This window comes from Lucilia sericata, unplaced genomic scaffold (genome assembly GCF_015586225.1).
Source record: "Lucilia sericata isolate MDLA Ls3-8-SP2 unplaced genomic scaffold, ASM1558622v1 Contig000608F_arrow, whole genome shotgun sequence".
In the NCBI taxonomy this organism is placed as follows: domain Eukaryota; kingdom Metazoa; phylum Arthropoda; class Insecta; order Diptera; family Calliphoridae; genus Lucilia; species Lucilia sericata.
The window spans coordinates 52,174-76,845 of NW_023994615.1; the positions used below are offsets into that span (position 1 = coordinate 52,174).

A 24,672-nucleotide genomic window follows, 5' to 3' on the forward strand; every position below is an offset into this window, starting at 1 on the left:
AGGTTACTTGAGGACAGTAAAGAGACGACTGTCTCCGCTCCCGCTTACAAAGAGGACACTAAAGTGACGACTGTCTTCATTCTCGATTACAAAGGGTACATTCGTGACGAATGACCCAAAACATACGAATTACGATCATCCAGGTGGTTAACTATTAGTGGAAATTACTGTCTTTTTCGTATGCATTGACTCTTTGTCGAACTGCTGGGTTTATACTGAAATTTACACATTTATCTATAACTGATTTCTATATTCTATTCTTATATGACAGCTATAATCAATAATCCACCGACTATATGGATGATTTTTTTTAATGACATTTGATCAATCGATCTTTATCTTTAATTTCAATTAGTTTCAAGTGTTCCAACCGGTTTCAATAGATTCGTATATGGAACAATAGAATCGAATTTCATTAGGATTGTTACTAGTAGTTTATAGATTATTGACTAGACTATACTATAGACTAAAAACGTGTTCATTGACTACGATGTGGACTTATATTTATCAAAAGTTTAAAGGTTAAAAAAAAACTACCGAAAATATCGTATGGGTAGCACGGTATTTTTCGTTATCAAAAAGTACTAATGCACTGAATTTTCCATGCCTGATATAGAGTACATATAAACTCTCCAGCACTGTAAATATCACCGAACAAGTTAAAAATCATAAAATTAAGTTGTTATTTTTAGATTTTTATTAAAAATGATTATTTTTACACAATCAAATTAAGGTGTGACTAAAACTAACTAAAATCATAAACATTAAACTATTTTAATATATAATAAAATTAAAATTTTAAGAAATGCTAAACAAGTTTTATTACTTTGTTTACAAAACGCCCTTGAACCGGTTATTAACGAAAAAAAAAATGCCGGTAATTATTTTCTCTTAATTACAAATGCAAATTTATTTAAATATAATGCAAAACATTAAAATAAACTATTTTTTATGATAACAAAATTTGCATTAAAATTTCCATTTAAAACAAATATTTTTTAAAAATCCATAAAATGCAACTCTGGTATTTTTATATTCTTTGCTTTTTTTTTAAACAAAAGAAAAAATTAAAAGAAAAACACACCAAGCGAAGCTAAAAAAAAAATATGCAAACACACTCACGCACACAAACACTAGCAAAATAATAGAAAAAAGAAGAATGAAAAGCAAAAAAAAATTTTTCTTCTCCTCTTCTAATCACTTTTGGATATAAAAATTTTATTTCTTTCTCTACACCTACCTCAGATGTCTTTAATTTTAATCATGAATTTTCGGGCATTTCTAGAGGCATCCGCACACAAAACAATTATAAAACGTTAATAAAAATATTAAATTATTTTTTAATTATGGAATTTTCAATTATTTTCACTGTTTAACAATAGAAATTTCAATTTAAAATTACAATTTTTTTACACGGGTGTTTGCGTTTGAGAACAAATGGAAAATTTTTTTCTTTCTCGTTTATGCTTGTACGTATATATATGGTTGTACTCTTCACACGTTTGGTTAACCGTATGTTTTGTTTCACTTTTGTTAAATTTTTTTTCTTAGAAAAAAATATATCACGTAATAAACGGCAGCAGCACTGTTTTAGCGAAGAATATGTTGTGAACACTTTGAGAACATGACGGAAACTGAAACTGTGGTGGGTTAATGCCGCAAATCAAAGTACACATCAGCCATTTTGGTAATTTAGAGATGCCAGATGGCAACGAAACAGCTGTATAACAATGGCAGGGTTGTTATTTAGGTGGAAAATAAAGAGTTGAAAAAAAAAGCGCGGGTAATTGTAGAAAATTTGTAAAAAATAATAAAAATATGTTTAAATTACATAGTTTACCAAATACCGAGCTGTCCGATTATTGTTTAAATATCTTGGAAAAACATGGCATTATATGGGTGCGTGAATTTATACACGAAAAACCTGAAAAACTTATGAAAATATTAAATTTAAATCTGGAGCAAGTGTTAAAGATAAAAAAAGAATTTCGTGGCCTCTATGGTCCTAAACGAATTATCGTTGAAGGTCCAGAAGAAGAAGATGAAGACCACGAATTACGTATCTGTGACCCTAAGAAGAAAGTCTATGGCTCACATATTAATGCTTTGGACAATATGCTGGCTCCCAGTCTACTACTTAATAATTGTTCATTTGGGAAATCTGTGGTCCTACTGGTGTGGGCAAAACTCAATTGGCTTTAACTTTAGTATTAAATTTTGTCATAAATCAGGTGGCTCCTGCTTTGTATATAGACACCAAATTGGATTTTTCCGCCAGTCGTATAAAAGACATGCTTAAGGCTCGAGAAATCGACCAGAACTCTATGCCGGCATTATGTCTTACATCAAAGTGGAACGTGTGCTATCCGCCCAAGGTGTTGTCGAAATGCTGGAAGAATTGCATAAACAATTAGAACAAGGAAATTCAGATGTAAGCGCTATTAAGCTGATAGTAATAGATTCTTTGCCGGCTGTTTGGTTTCTTCTCAAAGCCGAAAGCAATCGTTTAGCGGGCAAATGGCTGTTATCCCGGCTAAGTCAAAATATTAATCGTTTAGTGCGTCATCATTACATTAGCGTAATCTGTATAAATCTATCACTACTGCCCTCGTCCCCAAATGAAACAAAACCCACTAGTATGTTCTACTTGTTGTAATATTTATTTCATTTATTTTCATATTCTTACTTATTTTCTAGCTTCTCTCGCTGCTGCTCTCAATGATCACGATATATCCGATATTATCGCTGCCGATGATATGGAGTTGGTTAATGACAAAACATCTTCGCTGTCTTCATCTGAATATCGTCCAGTTTTGGGCCTTTGTTGGTTAACTAAACCTCATTTACGTTTATCACTTGAATTTCCCCCTTCCGACGATGTTAGTTATAAACTAGATCCCTCTTTGCGTATAATTAAGTTAATAAAATCTACTTGGTCCCCCAGTGATCTCAGCTGTTCAGTGAGTTTACAGCCGGAGGGTGTTATCTGAAAAGTGTTATGTTGATTTTTGGTTTGTTGATATGTTTTCATAACACGTTTTCCCGGTACAATACTATCACCCAAACCGGGACGTTTGCGATTTTTATTATCACTTGTTATCACTTCCGGCTGGGCGGTGTGCTCTTCATGAGAATAAGTTGAGGCGGCTTTGGCTAAAAATGTCTTTGTGGTGGCAGGTGTTTTAAGCTGTAAGTATAAAGAAAGTATAAATAAAAAACAAATAAAAGTGGGAATTTGATCTACACTTCACCATAAACATTTCACAATTCTGTAAATAGATAGATATATGGATGGGATGGGATGGATCATTGAATTAGTTTTAAAACATTAAGATATTTTAGGTTCATGAAAAACTACTAAATTTTAAGCTCATAGTCATGTCTAAACATAACCATTAAATTTAAATTTCTTTAAATTTTATATGATTTTATATGACTCTTTACTTACACTTTGTTTATTATGTACATCAACTCCCGCATTCGTCTCCACCAAATCCGAATCATGGGCATATTTACATTTATTACCAAATCTACAGCGTCCCTTACGATTATTCCAACATATTTTACGGCCATTTTTCTGTAGCAAGTGATTTTCCGAATCAACCATTTTAACATGTTTCTGTAGTTTATCTATTTCTAATTTTTCCGCCTCCAAAAATGGATTGTTAAAAACATCTCCCGGTGTCTTGGAGGAACTGCTTCCAAGCAATACATTGGCACTAGGCAAGAGTAAGGGTGGTGGTGGCGATGTCTCAGCTGATGTTGTCAAGCTAATTGAGAAATTTTATAAATTAATTAGATTACTTTTAGATTTCTTTCAACTTACCTGTCTTTTTTAGATGTTTTGGTGCTCTCGGCATCTTCGTTTTCTGTTTCATCTTCTTCACTGCTCGATGAAGAAGAGCTGGTATCATAATCTGCTACTAATGATAACATATTTTTGTTTATTTGGAACAATTTTTGTTTATTTACATTCCCAAATATTTTCCTTTGGAATACTGCAGTGGCAGAAAAATGTAAACAGCTGTTTTAAAATAACGATAACAAAATAGTTATCGCCCATCTCTATATTTGTGGTAGCAGAGTTGTAATGCAAAAGTAGTGGGAAAACGGAAGTGGAACATTTGTAATGAATCGTTACCTTAAAAAACATTTTGTTTAACTAGAAAAGGTGTTTACAGTTGTAATTCAGGTCTGAGTTGGGGAACAACTCTCGCGTCATCGTTTTTATTTCTTAAGGACGGTCAGGCTTGTGCTTGTTGCTGGGCTTTCGACAGAATTACTTCTCACCCCGCACTAATTTAATGCACTACTTCGTATAACTGTTCTAAGTTATGCGTTGTCTTCATTAAACGCGTGCTTTCGTTTTACCTCAGAGTGAGGTTATGTATTTAACTGGTGGAGACCATAAAATACTCACGATATAACCTGGTGGAGACCATTTAAACTCAAATATTTACTGGTGGAGACCATTAAAACTCTAAAACTTTTTCTGGTGGAGACCATTAATACTTTTGATGAAATTAAGTCCGGATGCTCCAACTTCTATATGAAGGTATAGGTCGGTTGGTGGGGTTTTCTCTGGACCGCCATCCTAATTAAAACCCGGAAAAAAAAAAAAAGAAAAGGTGTTTAGGTAAATTAATAAAGGTTTTACTTAAACTAATGTATTTTGCAATTTTTGGGAAAATTTATGAAATCGATATGGTATTTCCCAAGCTAATCATTTAATAACTTGAAAACACATTTGGCCAAATGTGAGATAGATAGATAGATAGATAGATAGATAGATAGATAGATAGATAGATATAGATAGATAGATTAGATCGATAGATAGATAGATAGATAGATAGATAGATAGATCGATATAGTCGATAGATAGATCGAATAGACTCGCTCGATCTCTCGCTCGCTCGCTCCTCGATCGATAGCTGCTAGATCCGCCTACGCTCGCTCGCTCGATCTCTCGCTCGCTAGATCGCTAGCTCGCTCGCTCTCGATCGCTCGATCTCTCTCGCTAGCTCGCTGCTCGCTCGATCGCTCGCTCTTGCTTTCTTGCTTGCTTGCTTGCTTGCTTGCTTGCTTGCTTGCTTGCTTGCTCGCTCGCTCGCTAGCTCGCTCGCTCGCTCGCTCTCTCGCTCGCTCGCTCGCTCGCTCGCTCGCTCGCTCGCTCGCTCGCTCGCTCGCTCGCTCGCTCGCTCGCTCGCTCGCTCTCTCTCGCGCTCGCCTGCTGCTCGCTCGCTCGCTCGCTCGCTCGCTCGCTCGCTGCTCGCTCGCTCGCTCGCTCGCTCGCTCTATCGCTGCTCGCTCGCTCGCTCGCTCGCTCGCTCGCTCGCTCTCGCTCGCTCGCTCGCTCGCTCGCTCGCTCGCTCGCTGCCTCGCTCGCTCGCTCGCTCGCTCGCTCGCTCGCTCGCTCGCTCTCTCGCTCCTCTCGCTCGCTCGCTCGGTCGCTGCTCGCTCGCTCGCTCCTCGCTCGCTCGCTCGCTCGCTCGCTCTCTCGCTCGCTCGCTCGCTCGCTCGCTCTCTCGCTCGCTCGCTCGCTCGGTGCTCGCTCGCTTGCTCGCTCGCTCGCTCGCTCGCTCGCTCGCTCGCTCGCTCGCTCGCTCGCTCGCTCGCTCGCTGCTCGCTCGCTCGCTCGCTCTCGCTCGCTCGCTCGCTCGCTCGCTCGCTCCTCGCTCGCTCGCTCCTCGCTCGCTCGCTCGGTCGGTCGCTCGCTCGCTCGCTCGCTCGGTCGCTCGCTCGCTCGCTCGCTCGCTCGCTCGCTCGCTCGCTCGCTCGCTCGCTCGCTCGCTCGCTCGCTCGCTCGCTCGCTCGCATCCTCGCTGCGCTCGCTCGCTCGCTCGCTCGCTCGCTCGCTCGCTCGCTCGCTCGCTCGCTCGCTCGCTCGCTCGCTCGCTCTCTCGCTCGGTCGCTCGCTCGCTCGCTCGCTCGCTCGCTCGCTCGCTCGCTCGCTCGCTCGCTCGCTCGCTCCTCGCTCGCTCGCTCGCTCGCTCGCTCGCTCGCTCGCTCGGTCGCTCGCTCGCTCGCTCGCTCGCGCTCGCTCGCTCGCTCTCGCTCGCTCGTCTCCTCGCTCGCTCTCGCTCGCTCGCGCTCGCTCGCTCGCTCTCGCTCGCTCGCTCGCTCGCTCGCTCGCTCGCTCGCTCGCTCGCTCGCTCGCTCGCTCGCTCGCTCTGCTCGCTCGCTCGGCTCCTCGCTCGCTCGCTCGCTCGCTCGCTCGCTCGCTCGCTCGCTCGATCGCTCGCTCGCTCGCTCGCTCTCGCTCGCTCGCTCGCTCGCTCGCTCGCTCGCTCGCTCGCTCGCTCGCTCTGCTCGCTCGCTCGCTCGCTCGCTCGCATCGCTCGCTCGCCTCGCTCGCTCGCTCGCTCGTCGCTCGCTCGCTCGCTCGCTCGCTACGCTCGCTCGCTCGCTCGCTCGCTGCTGCGCTCGCTCCTCGCTCGCTCGCTCCTCGCTCCTCGCTCGCTCGCTCTCTCGCTCGCTCGCTCGCTCGCTCGGTCAGCTCGCTCGCGCTCGCTCGCTCGCTGATCGCTCGCTCGCTCGCTCGCTCGCTCGCTCCTCGCTGCTGCTCGCTCGCTCCTACGCTCGCTCGCTCGCTCGCTAGCTCGCTCGCTCGCTCGCCTCGCTCTCTCGCTGCTCGCTCTCGCTCGCTCATCGCTCGCTCGCTCGGTCGCTCGCTCGACTCGCTCGCTCGCTCGCTCGCTCGCTCGCATCGCTCGCTCGCTCGCTCGCTCGCTCGCTCGCTCGCTCGCTCGCTCGCTCGCTCGCTCCTCGCTCGCTCGCTCCTCGCTCGATCTCTCCTCGCCTCGTCAGCTCGCTCGCTCGCTCGCTCGCTCGCTCGCTCGCTAGCTCGCTCGCTCGCTCGCTCGCTCCTCGCTCGCTCGCTCGCTCGCTCGCTCGCTCGCTCGCTCGCTCGCTCGCTCGCTCGCTCGCTCGCTCGCTCGCTCGCTCGCTCGCTCGCTCGCTCGCTCGCTCTCGCTCGCTCGCTCGCTCGCTCGCTCGCTCGCTCGCTCGCTCGCTCCCTCTCGCTCCTCGCCGCTCGCTCGCTCGCTCGCTCTCGCTCGCTCGCTCGCTCGGTCGTCGCTCGCTCGCTCGCTCGCTCTCGCTCGCTGCTCGCTCGCTCGCTCCTGCTCCTCGCTCGCTCGCTCGCTCGCTCGCTCGCTCGCTCGCTAGTCGCTCGCTCGCTCGCTCGCTCTCTCGCTCGCCTCGCTCTCTCGCTCGCTCGCTCGCTCCTCGCTCGGTAGGTCGGTCGCTCGCTCGCTCGCTCGCTCGCTCGCTGCTCGCTCGTCGCTCGCTCCTCGCTGCTCGCTCGCTCGCTCGCTCGGCTCGCTCGCTCCCGCTCGCTCGCTCGCTCGCTCGCTCGCTCGCTCGCTCTCTCGCTCGCTCGCTCGCTCCTCGCTCGCTCCCTCGCTCGCTCGCTCGCTCGCTCGCTCGCTCGCTCGCTCGCTCGCTCGCTCGCTCGCTCGTCGCTCGCTCGCTCGCTCGCTCCTCGCTCGCTCGCTCCCTCGCTCGGTCGCCTCGCTCGCTCGCTCGCTCCTCGCTCGGTCGCTCGCTCGCTCGCTCGCTCGCTCGCTCGCTCGCTCGCTCGCTCGCTCGCTCGCTCGCTCGCTCGCTCGCTCGCTCGCTCGCTCGCTCGCTCGCTCGGTCGCTCGCTCGCTCTCCTCGCTCGCTCGCTCGTCGCTCGCTCGCTCGCTCGCTCGCTCGCTCCCTCGCTCGCTCGCTCGCTCGCTCCTCGCTCGCTCGCTCGCTCTCTCGCTCGCTCGCTCGCTCGCTCGCTCGCTCGCTCGCTCGCTCGCTCGCTCGCTCGCTCGCTCGCTCGCTCGCTCGCTCTCGCTCGCTCGCTCGCTCGCTCGCTCGCTCGCTCGCTCCTCGCTCGCTCGCTCGCTCTCGCTCGCCCTCCCTTCGTTCTTTCATCACCGACACTCACCGAGCGTTCCCATGACAATTGGATCTCCGCTTCTCAATCGGCCAAAGATTGTCAACTCAGCAACAGCTGTATCAACCGGAACCCAGGGAAGAACATCCAGTTACAGCCAACCTGTTACAACAAAAACAACCGAGTATCCTGATACCCATATGATTCAGAGCATACCACTTTAAGAGTATTCGGTTACAGTTATTCATATCTTATAAAAGTTATACTTATCTTTAAAAATTTTTAAATATGTATTATTAACAATTTATCTACCTAAAAGTCACTTAGTGGAGCCGTAGGGCATTATGAGTTTTACCTCAAATAAGTTTTATGATTTTCATTTGAAATTTTAACGTGTTTTTTAGCATGTTTAAACAAAAAAATAACTAAACACTGAGTAGCAAAGTACAATTGCAAATAAGATTTCTTTAAACTACAGAAAAACAAAAGTCAAAAAATGCGATTTTGCAAGAAAGTGATAAAATTTGCGTAGTTGTTTAGTCTGGAACAGTTGAAAAATCTCTGCAAGGTCAAATAATGGCGAAATCTATATAAATAGAAAATAACAATAGATAAATGAGACAGTAAGTGAAATAATTATAAGAACAGGGAAATTTCTCTCACAGATAACGTGAATGTTCTAAGATCTATTGATATTTTTTTGCAACTCACTTTTAAGTCGTCTTATATTGCCTTAAATTTAGTCTATTATGAATATTACGATGAAATATTTCTTTTATGAATGCATTTATTTATGTTTCGTTTATCTTATCTTTTGTACAAAGTATGCTTTTAATTTAACGTTTTTATGCATTTTAGGAATTTTAATTTTTTTCTCTTCTTGAAATTAAATAAACAAACGTTAGTATTCTTTTAGTTTAAAATAAAATGAAATTTTATAATATTTTTTTTTAATATAAAGAACTCGTGTATACTATTTCTATGGACTACATCAATTTAATATAGACAAGTGATAAAATCTTATCATGATTTCAATACAGCTCCAGTAGGCTGTCTGATATTGTGCAATATTCCGATTTTCCAAAACGATTCAACTAATTTCGACATGAACTTACAACTTTGGTCGCAACTAATTTTAGATTCGGAAGTGGTCCTTATATGGGAGTTATGGTCAATTGTGGGCCGATGTAGATTTTAATTGGTATTACTATTGCTATCTATCTATATATATAAAAATGAATGTGTGTTTGTTTGTATGTTTGAACGTTATAGACTACAAAACTGCTGAACCGATTTTCTTGAAATTTTCACAGCGTATTCCTCTATGTCTGGAATAGGTTATAGGCTACTTTTTATTTTGAAATTTCAAAAAAAAAAAATTCAGAAAAATTCGTATATCTGAGAAACTATTAGAGCTAGAATCTTCAAATTTTACTTGAAGAACTTTGACATTCATCTGAACAATTAGAGTATAACGGGCGGACTTTCAATGGGGGACTTGGTACCTCCCATATTAATTAAATACAAAATTTCGTTTATCTGGGTAACTAATAGAACTAGATTCTTCAAATTTTGCACAAATTACTTTAATATTCATCTAAACATTTTGGAGAAAAAAGGGCGGGGCTTTTATCTTGGGGGCTTGAAACCCCCACATGAATTTAATAGAAAAATTCTTATATCTGAGAAACTATTAGATGTAGAATCTTTAAATATTACATGAAGTACATTGACATTAATGTGAACATTTAGGGAATAATTGGCGGACTTTAAATGGGGGACTTGGCACTTCCCATATTAATTAAATACAAAAATTCATTTATCTGGGAAACTAAAAGAACTAGATTCTTCAAATTTTGCATAAATTACTTTAATATTCAACTGAACATTTTGGGGGAAAACGGGCGGACTTTCATATGGGGGGCGTGGAGCCCCCATATGAATTAATTAGAAAAAATCGTATATCTTAGAAACTATTAGATCTAGAATCTTCAAAATTTACTTGAAAAACTTTGACATTCATCTGAACAATTAGAGTATAACGGGCGGACTTTCAATGGGGAACTTGACAACTCCCATATGACTTAAATATAAAATTTCGTTTATCTGGGAAACTAATAGAACTAGATTCTTCAATTTTTGCTGAAATTACTTCAATAATCATCTGAATATTTTGGAGGAAAAAGATCGGACTTTCATCTGGTGAGCTTGAAGCCCCCACATGAATGAAATAGAAAAATTGTATATCTGGAAACTACTAGAGCTAGAATCTTAAAATTTTACATAAAAAACTCTGACATTCATGTGAACATTTAGAGAATAACAGGCGAGCTTTCAATTGGGGGCTTGGCACTACATAAATGAATTAAATACAAAATTTCGTATATCTTGGAAACTATAATATTATTCAAATTTTTCATAAATAGATAGAAATTGGCGAACTTTCAGTAATTTGCTTGGCATCTCTAATATGTAACATATTGTAAATCTAGAGAACTATTGCAGTTAGAATCTTCAAAATCGTTAAGTGGGTTTTTTAGGGTAGCAAAGCACACTGGGTAAAGCTAGTTGATATTAGATTTATATATGAGAAATTTTGTGGTAATACCGATATTCTTGAGGAATGCCTCCCCTGGGGTATATTAACTTGATGAACTTCCCACATCATGGTGTGATTGGAATCTGGGGGAAACGAGGTGCTATCAGTACCTCTAGTCTGTTGGGACTATAAAGTGGTGGTGTTAAATGTATCGTCTGCCTTTCTTCGTAATGATTTAACCTGGAGCCGAACTAGAGAGTACCACGATAACCGGTAGCTCACAGGGCAGAATTTCGGACTTTGTCTGGTCCCGGAGAGCTTTAGACACAAACTCGCTAGAAAAAAATGTTGGTTAAAAGACTAATATACGGTAATAGAGGGATAAGTTCGGTGCTGTTGCCGAATGTCGAGAGTTTAACGTGAACACCTGCCATAACGGCCTTTTTCATCCACTGGGTAGACTAGAGACGGTTTACCACGTGCCCCTGAATCCTTCTTTGAAGAACTCAGGTGGCAATTTTTGTACATGGCTAAGCCGGTCCATGTACAAGCACTTTGCTGAAGAACTCGAGCTATCTAAACTCTTGTCATAGTAGCCCCGTTGCGGAATGACAGGCAGCATGGAATCAATCCCAATGCAAACCCCGACAAGGAAAAAACAATCACTGGTCTAAAGTCAATAGAAGGGGCGACAAATCCCAACATCAGGTGAAATCAATCTTCCGGTATACAAGATTTCATAATTTAAAATGCAATCCCCATCAACTAATGACCCATTCCAGTGCATTCCTTAACCTCTTAAAGCCCGCCCAACCACACTACTGAGATTGAGTGATCGGCAACAACACCTAGAGACGTATTTGGTAGCCCGAAATATCCAGCCAATAAATCAGGATCCCTCTGTATGTCAGATAATGTGACAAAGGATGTAAAAAATGTCCAAAGTCAATTCGAACCTAATAATTGCACCGACGTGTTGAGGGAACAGACCTCAACCATATGTCGCGTAGAATGAAACAATATGAATCCTGTTGAGATGGCAACAGCACCGAGTACTTCCCTGAATTAAAAGGTCTACTAGATCAGTACTAGTCTCCTGTCGGGCAGAGGAGTCTTTCCCGATCGTTCACCAATTACATCAGTTCCATTCTCAGACCATAAAGAACGGTGTACGGAATGACAGGCAACTACCAAGTGTCAACCTGAAAATTCCCCAACATATACTGGTGCCCTACTACGCGAAGAGATACTCAACGGGTTCAGGAATCCAGCATAAGTTGCTTTGTCACATCACCCAGTGACATCTGTTGAGATGGCAACAGCACCGGAGAGAGAATCCAGACATATTTGGCATTTGGATATATCAGTCCTTAAAACAACATTCTCTCCCCGCGAATTTGTGTATAAACCACAGCCACTACGTGGATCCCGAAGGAACCTCAACCGATTGACCGGTCAGGACTAGGTCCTGTGAGCAACCGGCCACCCATGGTACTCTGGTTAGACCCCATGTCAAATCATTCCAAGGAAAGGACGAGGATACATTTGATTTTAGTCCCGGCAGACTAGAGGTATTCGTAGCACCTCTATATCCCGGGATTTCAATACACCAAGATGGAGTTTTGCATTAAGGAAACATGCTCCGGAGGGGGAGGGGTGGGGGTGTGTACATGGACGGACATAGCTAAATCGATTCAGAAAATGATTCTGAGCCGATTGGTATACTTTAAGGTGGATATAGAGCCAATATTTCAATGCGTTACAGACATCAGCACAAAACCAATATACCCTCTCCACTAATTTTTTACCCCTTAAACATTCAAATTTCCAATTCTTAAAGAATGTTAAAGAGATGTTCAGTGGTTAAAGAGGTGTTCAGTGGTTAATTCTCGAAATCAATTGATGTTTATTGTTTACTTTTATGGATTGTATATTAAATGCATGTTTTTGTTATTTTTTTATTAAATATATTTTTTTACAATTTCTTGTTTTAATTTTTTTTTCACAATTCATTGACTCTTTAAGACATTGAAAATATACGAGAAACTGTTTATAATGGATGCACCATATCTATCAGTCAATACTGACTTGATTTGATTGCTTCGCTCACTTTTCATGCCTCTATTTTGGAATGTTTCAACAGATACTACACCATTTCTAATGGTATATCAGAATTTTTGGTTGAAAATTATAAATTTAAAATGGAAATTTTTCAAAATTTTTTAAATAGAATAAAAAATTTCTGAAATACATTGAATTGAATAAGAATTTTTTTAAATATAATTGGATATGGTGTTAATCGAGTATTATATGAATTTTTTTAAATACTAAAACTTTGTATGTTTTTCCCGCCAAAATGTCAATAAGTTATTTGAAATTAAGTGTAATTTACTCTAATACTTTTATGGTTTCTTCAGTCTACATTTGAAACCACATTTAATAATGGGCTATTTGGGCGAGTGACACGGTTTGAAAAGATACTCTACTGTCGTTTTGGTGTGTAGTGTGGTTTATTGTCTAACATATTTTTAAAAAATTTTGAAAAATTTGCAAAAAAAAAAAAAAAAAATTTAGTCAAAAATACGTCGTGGGATCTTTCAATAACTTGAATTATTTTCAATGTCTTTTAGAATGGATGTTTACAATCAGTTAGTTATGTTCAAAATACTGATCATTTTGAAGATTACTTTTGAAATCTGTGATAAACTTAATGATGATAGATAAAGTCTTTATCGAATCAGTTGTATACTTACTACTATAGGGGCTTTTAATATTCATCGTTGGAACCTATTGTTTATTTAGTCTATTCATCATATCAATATGCAAATAGAAATGCACTAAAGACACTTGATATGTACTACAAACATGAAAAACCCTAAGACTCATATGTAAATAGACAATGCCAGTAACTGTCTCGATTATTTCACGTTTTATAACCTCAGATTTAGACTACGAAACAATAAAACAGTTTGTTACCAACTTTTCATCTAAGAACATTAATTAAGTTTTTCTCCTTGTTGTTGTTGTTTTATTTTAGTCAATAAACATTAGACAATCCAAACATGGATACATTTATTAGTTTAAGTCTAATCTCTATGTTTAAATAATTTTTGCTGTAACAACAAATATTTTTTCATAATATAATTTGATAACTTTTTCAGAAAATCACTTCATTCTTTACGCATCTTTGAAAGAGTAAAGAACTGAGAGAAAAAAAACAAAATAATCATAAACAAATTAAAAAATTTAAATAAAACTGATAAAGTATTATTTTAAAAGTAAAAGTGTAAAAAATAACAGTGTCATTTATTACTGAATAATTTTTTTTTTAATTTAAAAAAGAATTAAAGAAAACATGTCGGAAAAAATCGTTAAATCTAGCGGTAATGGTATTAATCTATCAATGCCTCCCATGAAAGTGGCAGTTATTGGTGCCGGTTTGGTAGGTGTTTAAACAATTAAATAAAGATTTATAAAACAAAATTTTGTCAAAAGTGCGGGTGGAATTATTGGTCAATTTTTTGTGGTCTAACTTTGAAATTCTGAAATAAAGCAAAAATAAAACGACAAAAATCGGTTAAAACATTTACAATTTGAAAATTACACCTTGGAGAGTATTCATAAGGATTTTATTAAGGATATATAAAAGAATAAAATCAAAAAACGATTAAGTTATGAAAAATCGAATTGTTTAATGAGTTTTAAACTTTAAGGATTGAAAAAAACAAAAAAAATATATCGAGGGATTATATTCAACAGTCTCTATCTCAAGTATCGAGTTAAAGAGTAACCTCCCAGTGCATAGAAAAATTAAGTGTTCTATAGATTTATCTTCGTCCTAGATGTGACAACTCCTGCAGTTGTCGTTGAATGGTAGATTTAGACTCCTAGAATGCGTACCTATAATACAGTACCTTGTAAGGATGCCTACTAACAGATGTAGTCTCATCCTTAAAAGTCCTACCAAGCTTAGACATCTTAGATGTAGTCTCACCCTTAAAAGTCCTACCAAGCTTGGACACCTTTGCTCACCATAGAGAGGTTAGATCATTCTTAATGTCGAGCAGGCGATCAAGGATGACCAGCTAGTCTGAGTAGTCCAGTAAAGTATATGCTTAATAAGAGATTTGCAGCATGAACTATCCCTTGAATGTAGACGGGAGCCGGTTTTTGCCAGTTTATCCGTTGTAATAGCAGTTCTAATAATGAATAGTCCGTCATATTTTCAAGAAACGCCCGACGTTCGCTGTCGTGTAATTAATATATAAACAGTTTTACTTTCAGCACCAATTCGGGTATATTAATATTACAGAAAATTTTAAAAGTATTAACTGGTACAAAGTCAAAAAGTACAAAAAATTCCCACATATATGTCCACATTCCATCGGGATAAGTTTAAATAAATTTAAAATTCTTTTTTACCCGTTCACTCCTAAAAAGAATTTCGAAAAAGTACCAGACAGACAGAAGTCCGGCCATTTTTTCAGTAAATAACGTTAAGTGTAACATTATTGTTGTATCTGTTTTAGTTTAGGAGATACGAATTTACCTGTCTTTACTCCCAACATTTTCAAAAATCTCTGCTTATTGGATCTACTCGACCAAAACTATATATACCGTCAAAATATAGCGATAATCAGTCAGTCAGAAACGTCACTCTTTCATATACTTGTACGTTCATGTACATTGTAGAGAGATCATGTTATAGGCGAAATATATACTCTTATAACTGTACTAGCTATACCCAGTGTGCTTTGCTACCCTAAAAGCAATATAAATAAAAAAATCTTCTTAATAATTTTGAAGATTCTAACTGTAATGTTTTCCAGAGATACAATTTTTCCGAATGTTAATTAAGATTTTAATGTAATCGATGACAAAAAAAATCGAATATTTTCCCAGATATACGAAATTTTGAAAGTCCGCCCGTAATTCTCTAAATGTTCACATGAATATCAAAGATCTTCATGTAGAATTTGAAGATTCTAGCTCTAATAGTTTCTTAGATATACGAATTTTTCTATTTAATTCATATGGGAACTCACAACCCCCAAGATGAAAGTCCGCCCTTTTTTCTTCAAAATGTTCATATGTCTAATAAAGTTCTTCTTGCAAAATTTGAAGAATTTTGTTCTATTAGTTTCCCTGATAAGCGAAATTTTGTATTTATTTCATATGTGAGGTGCCAAGCTCCCCATTGAAAGTCCGCCCATTATTCTCTGAATGTTCACATGAATGTCAAAGTTCTTCAATTAAAATTTGAAGATTCTAGCTCTAATAGTTTCTCAGATATACGAATTTTTCTATTTAATTTATATGGGGACTCCAAGCCCCCCCATGACGAAAGTCCGCTCTTTTTCTTCCAAAATGTTCAGATGAATATTTATGTTCTTAGTGCAATATTTGAAAAATTTAGTTCTATTAGTTTCCCAGATAAACTAATTTTTGTATTGTATTAATATGGGAGGTGCTGCTCCCCTCATGGGTAGTCCGCCAATTTATTTCCCAAAATGTTTACATGGATGTTAAAGTTACTCGTGCAAATTTTTAATATTCCAAATGTAATAGTTTCCAAGATAAACGAATTTTTGTATTTAATTTATATGTGAGGTGCCACGCCCCCTAATGCTAAGCCGTCTACTTTTTGTCTTAAATAATTATATTGATACTGTTATATTATCTCAGATATACTAATTTAATATTTTCTTAATATGGGCGTGGCACGTCGCCCACATGAAATTTCAACATAAAAAGTAGCCTATAGTTCCTTCCAGGCATACAGGAAGAAACTATGAACATTTTAGGAAAATCGGTCCAGCCGTTTAGCAGTCTATAAAGTACAAACAAACAAACATACATACATACAAACACACTTTCATTTTTATATAAATATATAGATATAAATATATAGATTATAATAAATGAATCCAAATTGGAATCGTTGTAGTAAACGACAATAGGATCGATTCTTAAAAACCTAAGTCCATATAAGGCCACAATCTGAAACTTATTTTTTATAAGATTCTGACCAGATTATGATTTTTTATACAATTATTAAAAAGTTAAACAATCTTTAATTTTTCTCCAAATTCTCTTAGAAGCATAAATGTTTCTCTGGATTACCCGATAATTTATTTCCCAAAATCCCCCAACCCAAAGCCCAATTTATAAGTTTAAACTGTGTGGAACAATTAGTACAATATAAATTTATTAATTAGCATGTTTTTAGACCATTTATGAAGCGCCTTCTAGAGAGCGTTCTGCATAGAAATAAGTAGTAATGGACGGGTCAAGGTCTGGACTATAATGCGGATAAAGAAAACTTCCCATTTTGACTAGATTATGATTTTTTTACACAATTGTTAAAAAGTTAAACAATCTTTAATTTTTCTCCAAATTTTCTTAAAAGCATAAATGTTTCTCGGGATTACCCGATAATTTGTTTCCCAAAATCTCCCAAACCAAAGCCCGATTTATAAGTTTAAACTGTATGGAACAGTTGGTACAATATAAATTTATTAATTAGCATGTTTTGAGACCATTTTTGAAGCGCGTTCCGAAGAGCCTTCCGCATAGAAATAAGTAGTAATCGACGGGTCAAGATCTGGACTATAATGCGGATGAGGAAAACTTCCCAACTTATATTTTCTAAATAGATTTCACTTGATCTTGCAACATGTTGGCGGGCTCGTAATTATTCTGACGTTATTTTTATTCTTTGGCCTTTCCGCTGGTCGATCAAACCGATTTCTTTTGATACTGTAAACGGACATGCGTTGATCTTAAACAACAATCTGTAGCTATAGAGCCCACACCGGAGGTTCCCGTTCCTTAAAAAATTGCCAATGCTTTATGTGAAAATGATACTGATATGAAAAAGGAAATGATTTGGGCGGAAGGCCCCTGTATTGAGAATCAGATCAGTTTTAGAGTGAAATATCCTACATTCCCAAAAACAGTGTTTCTCGGGGAACATAAGGTGTAATTTTGTACTAATATTTTTTAGTAAAATAAATTATATAATTTAACATTATCAAAACTTTGCAAATGTGTACAGAGATATCGTTCTTCACAGGGGACTATATACATACATTATGGTTAATCATGAAAACAGTACACAAATGTAAATATTTGAAAAACAATCTGATAACGTTTATTATTCGTTTTTAGGTGGGTTCATTGGCTGCTTTAAATTTTGCACGACGAGGTCATGAAGTTCATCTCTACGAATACCGTGAAGATATACGCACCTCTCAGCTGGTACAGGGACGTAGTATTAATTTAGCTTTATCGCAAAGAGGACGCAAAGCTTTAGCCGAAGTGGGCTTAGAAGAGTTAGTGTTATCGACAGCTATACCAATGCGTGGTCGCATGTTGCATGATATCAAGGGTAATCGATCTGTGGTACTATATGATCCCTGTACAAATCAATGTTTATATTCGGTGGGACGTAAACATTTAAATGAAGTTTTATTAAATGGTAAGGGGAAATGGTAAAATGTGATTTTATGGGGGAAAAATAAATTAAATTTTTTTCTGTTATAGCGGGAGAAAAATTTCCAAATATTCATTATCATTTCGATCATAAATTGAAATCGGCTAATTTAAGAGAAGGCGATATGGTTTTCCAGCAGTAAGTTTTTGTGAGTTGATTTTCAAACAAGTTTCTTAAATTGTTTTGTATTAATAGCCCCTATACCGAAGACTGTTCTGAAGCTACAGCCGATCTTATTGTTGGCTGTGATGGTGCCTTCAGTTCTGTGCGCCAACAAATGGCTAAAACTTTGGGCTTCAATTTTTCTCAGGAATATATTGAACATGGCTATTTGGAATTGTGTATTCCGGCTAAAAATGATGAATTTCAAATGCCTCCTAATTATTTGCATATTTGGCCTAGAGATGAATTCATGATGATAGCTTTACCCAATCAAGATAAATCATTTACCGTGACCTTATCCATGCCCTTCAGAGTCTTTGCTAGTATTAAAACACCCCAAGAACTAGTGGAATTCTTTAAGCGTTATTATGCGGATGCGTTGCCATTAATTGGGGAGGAGTGTTTGATTAAGGATTTCTTTAAATCGAAACCCCAACATTTGGTATCGATTAAGGTATGGGGATTTAAAGCTTTACCAACATATTTACGATTTTTATTATTTTCTATTTAAATAAATTTCCAGTGCAATCCTTATCATTATGGTGATAAAGCTTTAATTTTGGGTGATGCTGCCCATGCTATGGTTCCCTATTACGGTCAGGGCATGAATGCTGGCATGGAAGATTGTACCTTATTCTTCTCCATACTGGGCGAACCACAAATGACCATTGCCAAGGCTTTAGAACAATTTACCGAAACCCGCTGTAAAGATGCTCATGCTATATGCGATCTGGCTATGTATAATTATGTGGAGGTATGAATTATTTCGTATGGTTCCACAAACTCTTTCTAATTCATTTATTATTATTATCATTTCCAGATGCGTGACTTAACTAAACGTTTCTCCTTTAAATGTCGCAAAATTTTGGATACTACACTGTTTCGTTATTTCCCCAGCTTTTGGGTGCCTTTGTACAATAGTGTATCGTTTACCAGCATGCCTTATAGTAAATGTATTGCCAATCGTAAATGGCAGGATGAGGTAAAATTTTTGAAGAATTTTCTCTTAAATAAAAGTTATATGATTTTTCTTTTTGCAGTTTCTTTCCAAGACGTTTTATGTTATTTCCAGCTCAGCTTTGGTTTTGGCCGCTACTGTGTTTATAGCTAAAAGTTATGATTTTAAATTTAGTTTTTAAGTTAAAATCTATGGAAGGTACGCTTTGAAAGTAAATAATAGTTATTGTAGATTTAGTAAATAAAAATTAGTTTAGTTTTAATGTAATATCACACTTTTGTATTTTTAATTATTGCAGAAGAATATTTAGTATAAAGACGGTAAAGTTTTTAGTATAAAGACTGTAAAGTCTTTAGTATAAAGACTGTAAAGTCTTTAGTACAATGACTGAAAAGTCTTTAGTATAAAGACTGTAAAGTCTTTAGTATAAAGACTGTAAGGTCTCTAGTATAAAGACTATAAAGTCTTTAGTATAAAGACTGTAAAGTCTTTAGTATAAAGACTGTTAAGTCTTTAGTATAAAGACTGTTAAGTCTTTAGTAAAGTCTTTAGTATAAAGACTGTTAAGTCTTTAGTATAAAGACTGTAAAGTCTTTAGTATAAAGACTGTAAGGTCTTTAGTATAAAGTCTCTAGTATAAAGACTGTAAAGTCTTTGGTATAAAGACAGTAAAGTCTTTAGTATAAAGACTGTAAAGTCTTTAGTATAAAGACTGTAAAGTCTTTAGTATAAAGACTGTAAAGTCTTTAGTATAAAGACTGTAAAGTCTTTAGTATAAAGAATGTAAAGTCTTTAGTATAAAGACTGTAAAGTCTTTAGTATAAAGACTGTAAAGTCTTTAGTATAAAGACTGTAAAGTCTTTAGTATAAAGACTGTAAAGTCTTTAGTATAAAGACTGTAAAGTCTTTAGTATAAAGACTGTAAAGTCTTTAGTATAAAGACTGTAAAGTCTTTAGTATAAAGACTGTAAAGTCTTTAGTATAAAGACTGTAAAGTCTTTAGTATAAAGACTGTAAAGTCTTTAGTATAAAGACTGTAAAGTCTTTAGTATAAAGACTGTAAAGTCTTTAGTATAAAGACTGTAAAGTCTTTAGTATAAAGACTGTAAAGTCTTTAGTATAAAGACTGTAAAGTCTTTAGTATAAAGACTGTAAAGTCTTTAGTATAAAGACTGTAAAGTCTTTAGTATAAAGACTGTAAAGTCTTTAGTATAAAGACTGTAAAGTCTTTAGTATAAAGACTGTAAAGTCTTTAGTATAAAGACTGTAAAGTCTTTAGTATAAAGACTGTAAAGTCTTTAGTATAAAGACTGTAAAGTCTTTAGTATAAAGACTGTAAAGTCTTTAGTATAAAGACTGTAAAGTCTTTAGTATAAAGACTGTAAAGTCTTTAGTATAAAGACTGTAAAGTCTTTAGTATAAAGACTGTAAAGTCTTTAGTATAAAGACTGTAAAGTTTTAGTATAAAGACTGTAAGTCTTTAGTATAAAGACTGTAAAGTCTTTAGTATAAAGACTGTAAAGTCTTTAGTATAAAGACTGTAAAGTCTTTAGTATAAAGACTGTAAAGTCTTTAGTATAAAGACTGTAAAGTCTTTAGTATAAAGACTGTAAAGTCTTTAGTATAAAGACTGTAAAGTCTTTAGTATAAAGACTGTAAAGTCTTTAGTATAAAGACTGTAAAGTCTTTAGTATAAAGACTGTAAAGTCTTTAGTATAAAGACTGTAAAGTCTTTAGTATAAAGACTGTAAAGTCTTTAGTATAAAGACTGTAAAGTCTTTAGTATAAAGACTGTAAAGTCTTTAGTATAAAAACTGTAAAGTCTTTAGTATAAAGACTGTAAAGTCTTTAGTATAAAGACTGTAAAGTCTTTAGTATAAAGACTGTAAAGTCTTTAGTATAAAGACTGTAAAGTCTTTAGTATAACAACTGTAAAGTCTTTAGCATAACAACTGTAAAATCTTTGGTATAACATCTGTAAAGTCTTTAGCATAAGAACTGTAAAGTCTTTAGCATAACAACTGTAAAGTCTTTAGTATAAAGACTGTAAAGTCGTTAGTATAAAGTCTGTAAAGTCTTTAGTATAAAGTCTGTAAAGTCTTTAGTATAACAACTGTAAAGTCTTTAGCATAACAACTGTAAAGTCTTTAGTATAAAGACTGTAAAGTCTTTAGTATAAAGTCTGTAAAGTCTTTAGTATAACAACTGTAAAGTCTTTAGTATAACAACTGTAAAGTCTTTAGCATAACAACTGTAAAGTCTTTAGTATAAAGTCTGCAAAGTCTTTAGTATAAAGTCTGTAAAGTCTTTAGTATAAAACCTGTAAAGTCTTTAGTATAAAACCTGTAAAGTCTTTTGTATAAACACTGTAAAGTCATTAATATAAAGTTGTTAAGATTATTGTTTTTATTTTTTGTCTTTCTGAAGTACTAAATTTAGTATACAAAAAAAAGGAATAACATTTTATATAAATAAATTAATAATAATCATAATCTACATCAGCCACTGGCACTGCCACAGGTACTGGAACTGGCACAGGTAGTGCTCCAAAACCTATTATACCACCACCAAAACTACCATAATAGCCACCGCCATGAAAAAATGGACGTCTATAGAAACGTGGTCCATAACCGTAACGTCTACCAAAACCACGATAACCTCGAAAAGCGCCTCTGAAACCTTTTCTTCGCTGGCACCAACATAAATTTACACCAAATAACACAAGTAGTAAGAACAATAGAAGTAAATTTTGTTTAAAAATATTCATAATTGTAGAAAATTTTACAGAAAAGATGTTACTGCAAATAATTCAAATTAAATACTAAATTAAAGCTTAAAAATATTAATAAATATTTACGTATTTTTTGTTGTTTATAATATATGTACGAGAACGTGTTAATTAATAGGTTTACCATTAAAATCCATAAAATGGTCCATAGTATGGAGAACGGCGATAAGGGAAGGGAATAAAACCTCCCCCACCAAAAAAACCATAGCCTCGTCCACCACCATAACCAAAACCTCGACCACCACCTCTACCTCCGCCAAATCCACCTCCTCTACCTCCACCAAAACCTCCGCCTCTACCTCCACCAAATCCTCCGCCTCTGCCACCTCCTCCAAAACCACCTCCGCCTCTTCCACCACCTCCTCCTCCCCCACCACCTCTTGCCTCAACCGTTTCCATTAAATTAATTAAAACTATTAAAATTGTCAATAAAATAAAACACTTCATTTTCGATTTTATTGTAAATCGGTTTTATGTATTAAAATACGTCTTTATTCCCCGATTTTAACTTATCAACTAACTAACTGTTCATAAAGACTATAAAGTCTTTAGTATAAAGACTATAAAGTCTTTAGTATAAAGACTGTAAAGTCTTTAGTATAAAGACTGTAAAGTCTTTAGTATAAAGACTGTAAAATCTTTAGTATAAAGACTGTAAAGTCTTTAGTATAAAGACTATAAAGTCTTTCGTATAAAGAATGTAAAGTCTTTAGTATAAGGAATGTAAAGTCTTTAGTATAAAGACTGTAAAGTCTTTAATATAAAGACTGTAAAGTCTTTAGTATAAAGACAGTAAAGTTTTTTGTATAAAGACAGTAAAGTCTTTAGTATAAAGACGGTAAAGTCTTTAGTATAAAGACTGTAAAGTCTTTAGTATAAAGACTGTAAAGTCTTTAGTATAAAGACTGTAAAGTCTTTAGTATAAAGACTGTAAAATCTTTAGTATAAAGACTGTAAAGTCTTTAGTATAAAGACTGTAAAGTCTTTAGTATAAAGACTGTAAAGTCTTTAGTATAAAGACTGTAAAGTCTTTAGTATAAAGACTGTAAAGTCTTTAGTATAAAGACTGTAAAGTCTTTAGTATAAAGACTGTAAAGTCTTTAGTATAAAGACTGTAAAGTCTTTAGTATAAAGACTGTAAAGTCTTTAGTATAAAGACTGTAAGTCTTTAGTGTAAAGACTGTAAAGTCTTTATTATAAAGACTGTAAAGTCTTTAGTGTAAAGACTGTAAAGTCTTTAGTATAAAGACTGTAAAGTCTTTAGTATAAAAGCTGTAAAGTCTTTAGTATAAAGACTGTAAAGTCCTTAGTATAAAGACTGTAAAGTCTTTAGTATAAAGACTGTTAAGTCTTTAGTATAAAGACTGTTAAGTCTTTAGTATAAAGACTGTTAGGTCTTTAGTATAAAGACTGTTAGGTCTTTAGTATAAAGACTGTAAAGTCTTTAGTATAAAGACTGTAAAGTCTTCAGTATAAAGACTGTAAAGTCTTTAGTATAAAGACTGTAAAGTCTTTAGTATAAAGACTGTAAAGTTTTAGTATAAAGACTGTAAAGTTTTAGTATAAAGACTGTAAAGCATTATACTCTTTTGATCTCGTTTTTCATAAACTTTATCTTACAACTTAGGTCTTTAGTATAAAGACTGTAAAGTCTTTAGTATAAAGACTGTAAAGTCCTTAGTATAAAGACTGTTAAGTCTTTAGTATAAAGACTGTTAGGTCTTTAGTATAAAGACTGTAAGGTCTTTAGTATAAAGACTGTAAAGTCTTTAGTATAAAGACTGTTAGGTCTTTAGTATAAAGACTGTAAAGTCTTTAGTATAAAGACTGTAAAGTCTTTAGTATAAAGACTGTAAAGTTTTAGTATAAAGACTGTAAAGTCTTTAGTATAAAAACTGTAAAGCATTATACTCTTTTGATCTCGTTTTTCATAAACTTTATCTTACAACTTAGGTCTTTAGTATAAAGACTGTAAAGTCTTTAGTATAAAGACTGTAAAGTCTTTAGTATAAAGACTGTTAAGTCTTTAGTATAAAGACTGTTAGGTCTTTAGTATAAAGACTGTTAGGTCTTTAGTATAAAGACTGTAAAGTCTTTAGTATAAAGACGGTAAAGTCTTTAGTATAAAGACTGTAAAGTCTTTAGTATAAAAACTGTAAAGCATTATACTCTTTTGATCTCGTTTTTCATAAACTTTATCTTACAACTTAGTCCATATTTAAACACCAATATTTCCACGATAAAACAAATAACACTCAACACAACACCGATCACTAAAATAATCCAAGCCACTCTAAAATAATATATATTCAAGGGTTCTATAGGATATTCATCTTCCAGCAATTCAAATGATTCATTACTTAAAGCAAAAATGAAGGCCTCTTCTTCCCAAAGTTGCCATAGGCCACTTTGGACAATGTACAAAATAAACATATCCAAAGTATTCGAAAATTTCGCTTCGTATTGTATAGGATAAGTGCTGAAGACCTTACCAAAGCAAATGTCCGATAGTTGATAAATGGGTTGTATGAGATTTTCCTGTAGCTGTGACATAAATATCCATTGAGTTTGAGTGACAACATAAGCGAAGGAGCGGTTCTTTTGTTTGATTTTTTCCGTTATATTTGAAGGACCCATTTCTTTCAATAGCTTCGATATACGAGTTAAATTCGTATATCTATTATTTCTCAGATCCTCAAGAGTATTGCTGGAAATGAGAATTTTTATATTTGCTTCCAAAGCATCATCAATGGTTTTGATAAACGGTTGAAATACCGGTCTCATATTGTACATCGTTAGAAAGCTGCAGTAATAACTAGACATTATAAAACCCATTATTATGACTAACGAGTAAAATAAT

The 24,672-nt window shown here is 36.8% G+C and overlaps 5 protein-coding genes across 6 annotated transcripts in view; 2 read left to right on the plus strand and 3 right to left on the minus strand.

The window, feature by feature from the left end:
* Positions 1–1,621, minus strand: part of LOC119606617 (helicase domino) — a 42,342-nt gene extending 40,721 nt beyond the window's left edge. Inside the window, exon 1 of one of the 2 annotated variants that reach the window (XM_037960185.1) lies at positions 1,241–1,621. The gene's annotated coding sequence lies outside the window, so the exon portion shown is untranslated. The remainder of the gene's footprint in view (positions 1–1,240) is intronic. The other variant, XM_037960186.1, reaches the window with a different exon arrangement.
* A 131-nt stretch (positions 1,622–1,752) lies between these two features.
* Positions 1,753–2,326, plus strand: LOC119606619. Its single transcript, XM_037960188.1, has one exon. The coding sequence runs from the start codon at positions 1,819–1,821 to the stop codon at positions 2,200–2,202; it is 384 nt and encodes a 127-aa protein (XP_037816116.1). The 5' UTR covers positions 1,753–1,818; the 3' UTR covers positions 2,203–2,326.
* A 308-nt stretch (positions 2,327–2,634) lies between these two features.
* Positions 2,635–4,019, minus strand: LOC119606618. The gene is made up of 3 exons (XM_037960187.1): positions 3,827–4,019; positions 3,449–3,770; positions 2,635–3,187 (listed from the first exon to the last, which is right to left on the minus strand). The coding sequence occupies exons 1-3, from the start codon at positions 3,934–3,936 to the stop codon at positions 2,885–2,887; spliced, it is 735 nt and encodes a 244-aa protein (XP_037816115.1). The 5' UTR covers positions 3,937–4,019; the 3' UTR covers positions 2,635–2,884.
* Positions 4,020–13,404: 9,385 nt separating this feature from the next.
* On the plus strand, positions 13,405–19,291 carry LOC119606625 (kynurenine 3-monooxygenase). Its single transcript, XM_037960197.1, has 7 exons — positions 13,405–13,851; positions 17,580–17,889; positions 17,955–18,042; positions 18,100–18,520; positions 18,590–18,820; positions 18,887–19,048; positions 19,107–19,291. The coding sequence occupies exons 1-7, from the start codon at positions 13,765–13,767 to the stop codon at positions 19,203–19,205; spliced, it is 1,398 nt and encodes a 465-aa protein (XP_037816125.1). The 5' UTR covers positions 13,405–13,764; the 3' UTR covers positions 19,206–19,291.
* A 4,684-nt stretch (positions 19,292–23,975) lies between these two features.
* On the minus strand, positions 23,976–24,596 carry LOC119606622. Its single transcript, XM_037960190.1, has one exon. The coding sequence runs from the start codon at positions 24,594–24,596 to the stop codon at positions 23,976–23,978; it is 621 nt and encodes a 206-aa protein (XP_037816118.1).
* Between the last annotated feature and the right edge of the window lie 76 nt (positions 24,597–24,672).

Coding starts and splice junctions, on each gene's coding strand:
- LOC119606619 (XM_037960188.1), top strand. CDS start 1,819: ATGTTTAAATTACATAGTTTACCAAATACCGAGCTGTCCGATTATTGT.
- LOC119606618 (XM_037960187.1), bottom strand. CDS start 3,936: ATGTTATCATTAGTAGCAGATTATGATACCAGCTCTTCTTCATCGAGC. Junction 3,771..3,826: donor AAAACATCTAAAAAAGACAG/GTAAGTTGAAAG, acceptor TTTCTCAATTAG/CTTGACAACATCAGCTGAGA. Junction 3,188..3,448: donor ATGTACATAATAAACAAAGT/GTAAGTAAAGAG, acceptor TTATACTTACAG/CTTAAAACACCTGCCACCAC.
- LOC119606625 (XM_037960197.1), top strand. CDS start 13,765: ATGTCGGAAAAAATCGTTAAATCTAGCGGTAATGGTATTAATCTATCA. Junction 18,043..18,099: donor GGCGATATGGTTTTCCAGCA/GTAAGTTTTTGT, acceptor TTGTATTAATAG/CCCCTATACCGAAGACTGTT. Junction 18,821..18,886: donor CTATGTATAATTATGTGGAG/GTATGAATTATT, acceptor TATCATTTCCAG/ATGCGTGACTTAACTAAACG.
- LOC119606622 (XM_037960190.1), bottom strand. CDS start 24,596: ATGAGACCGGTATTTCAACCGTTTATCAAAACCATTGATGATGCTTTG.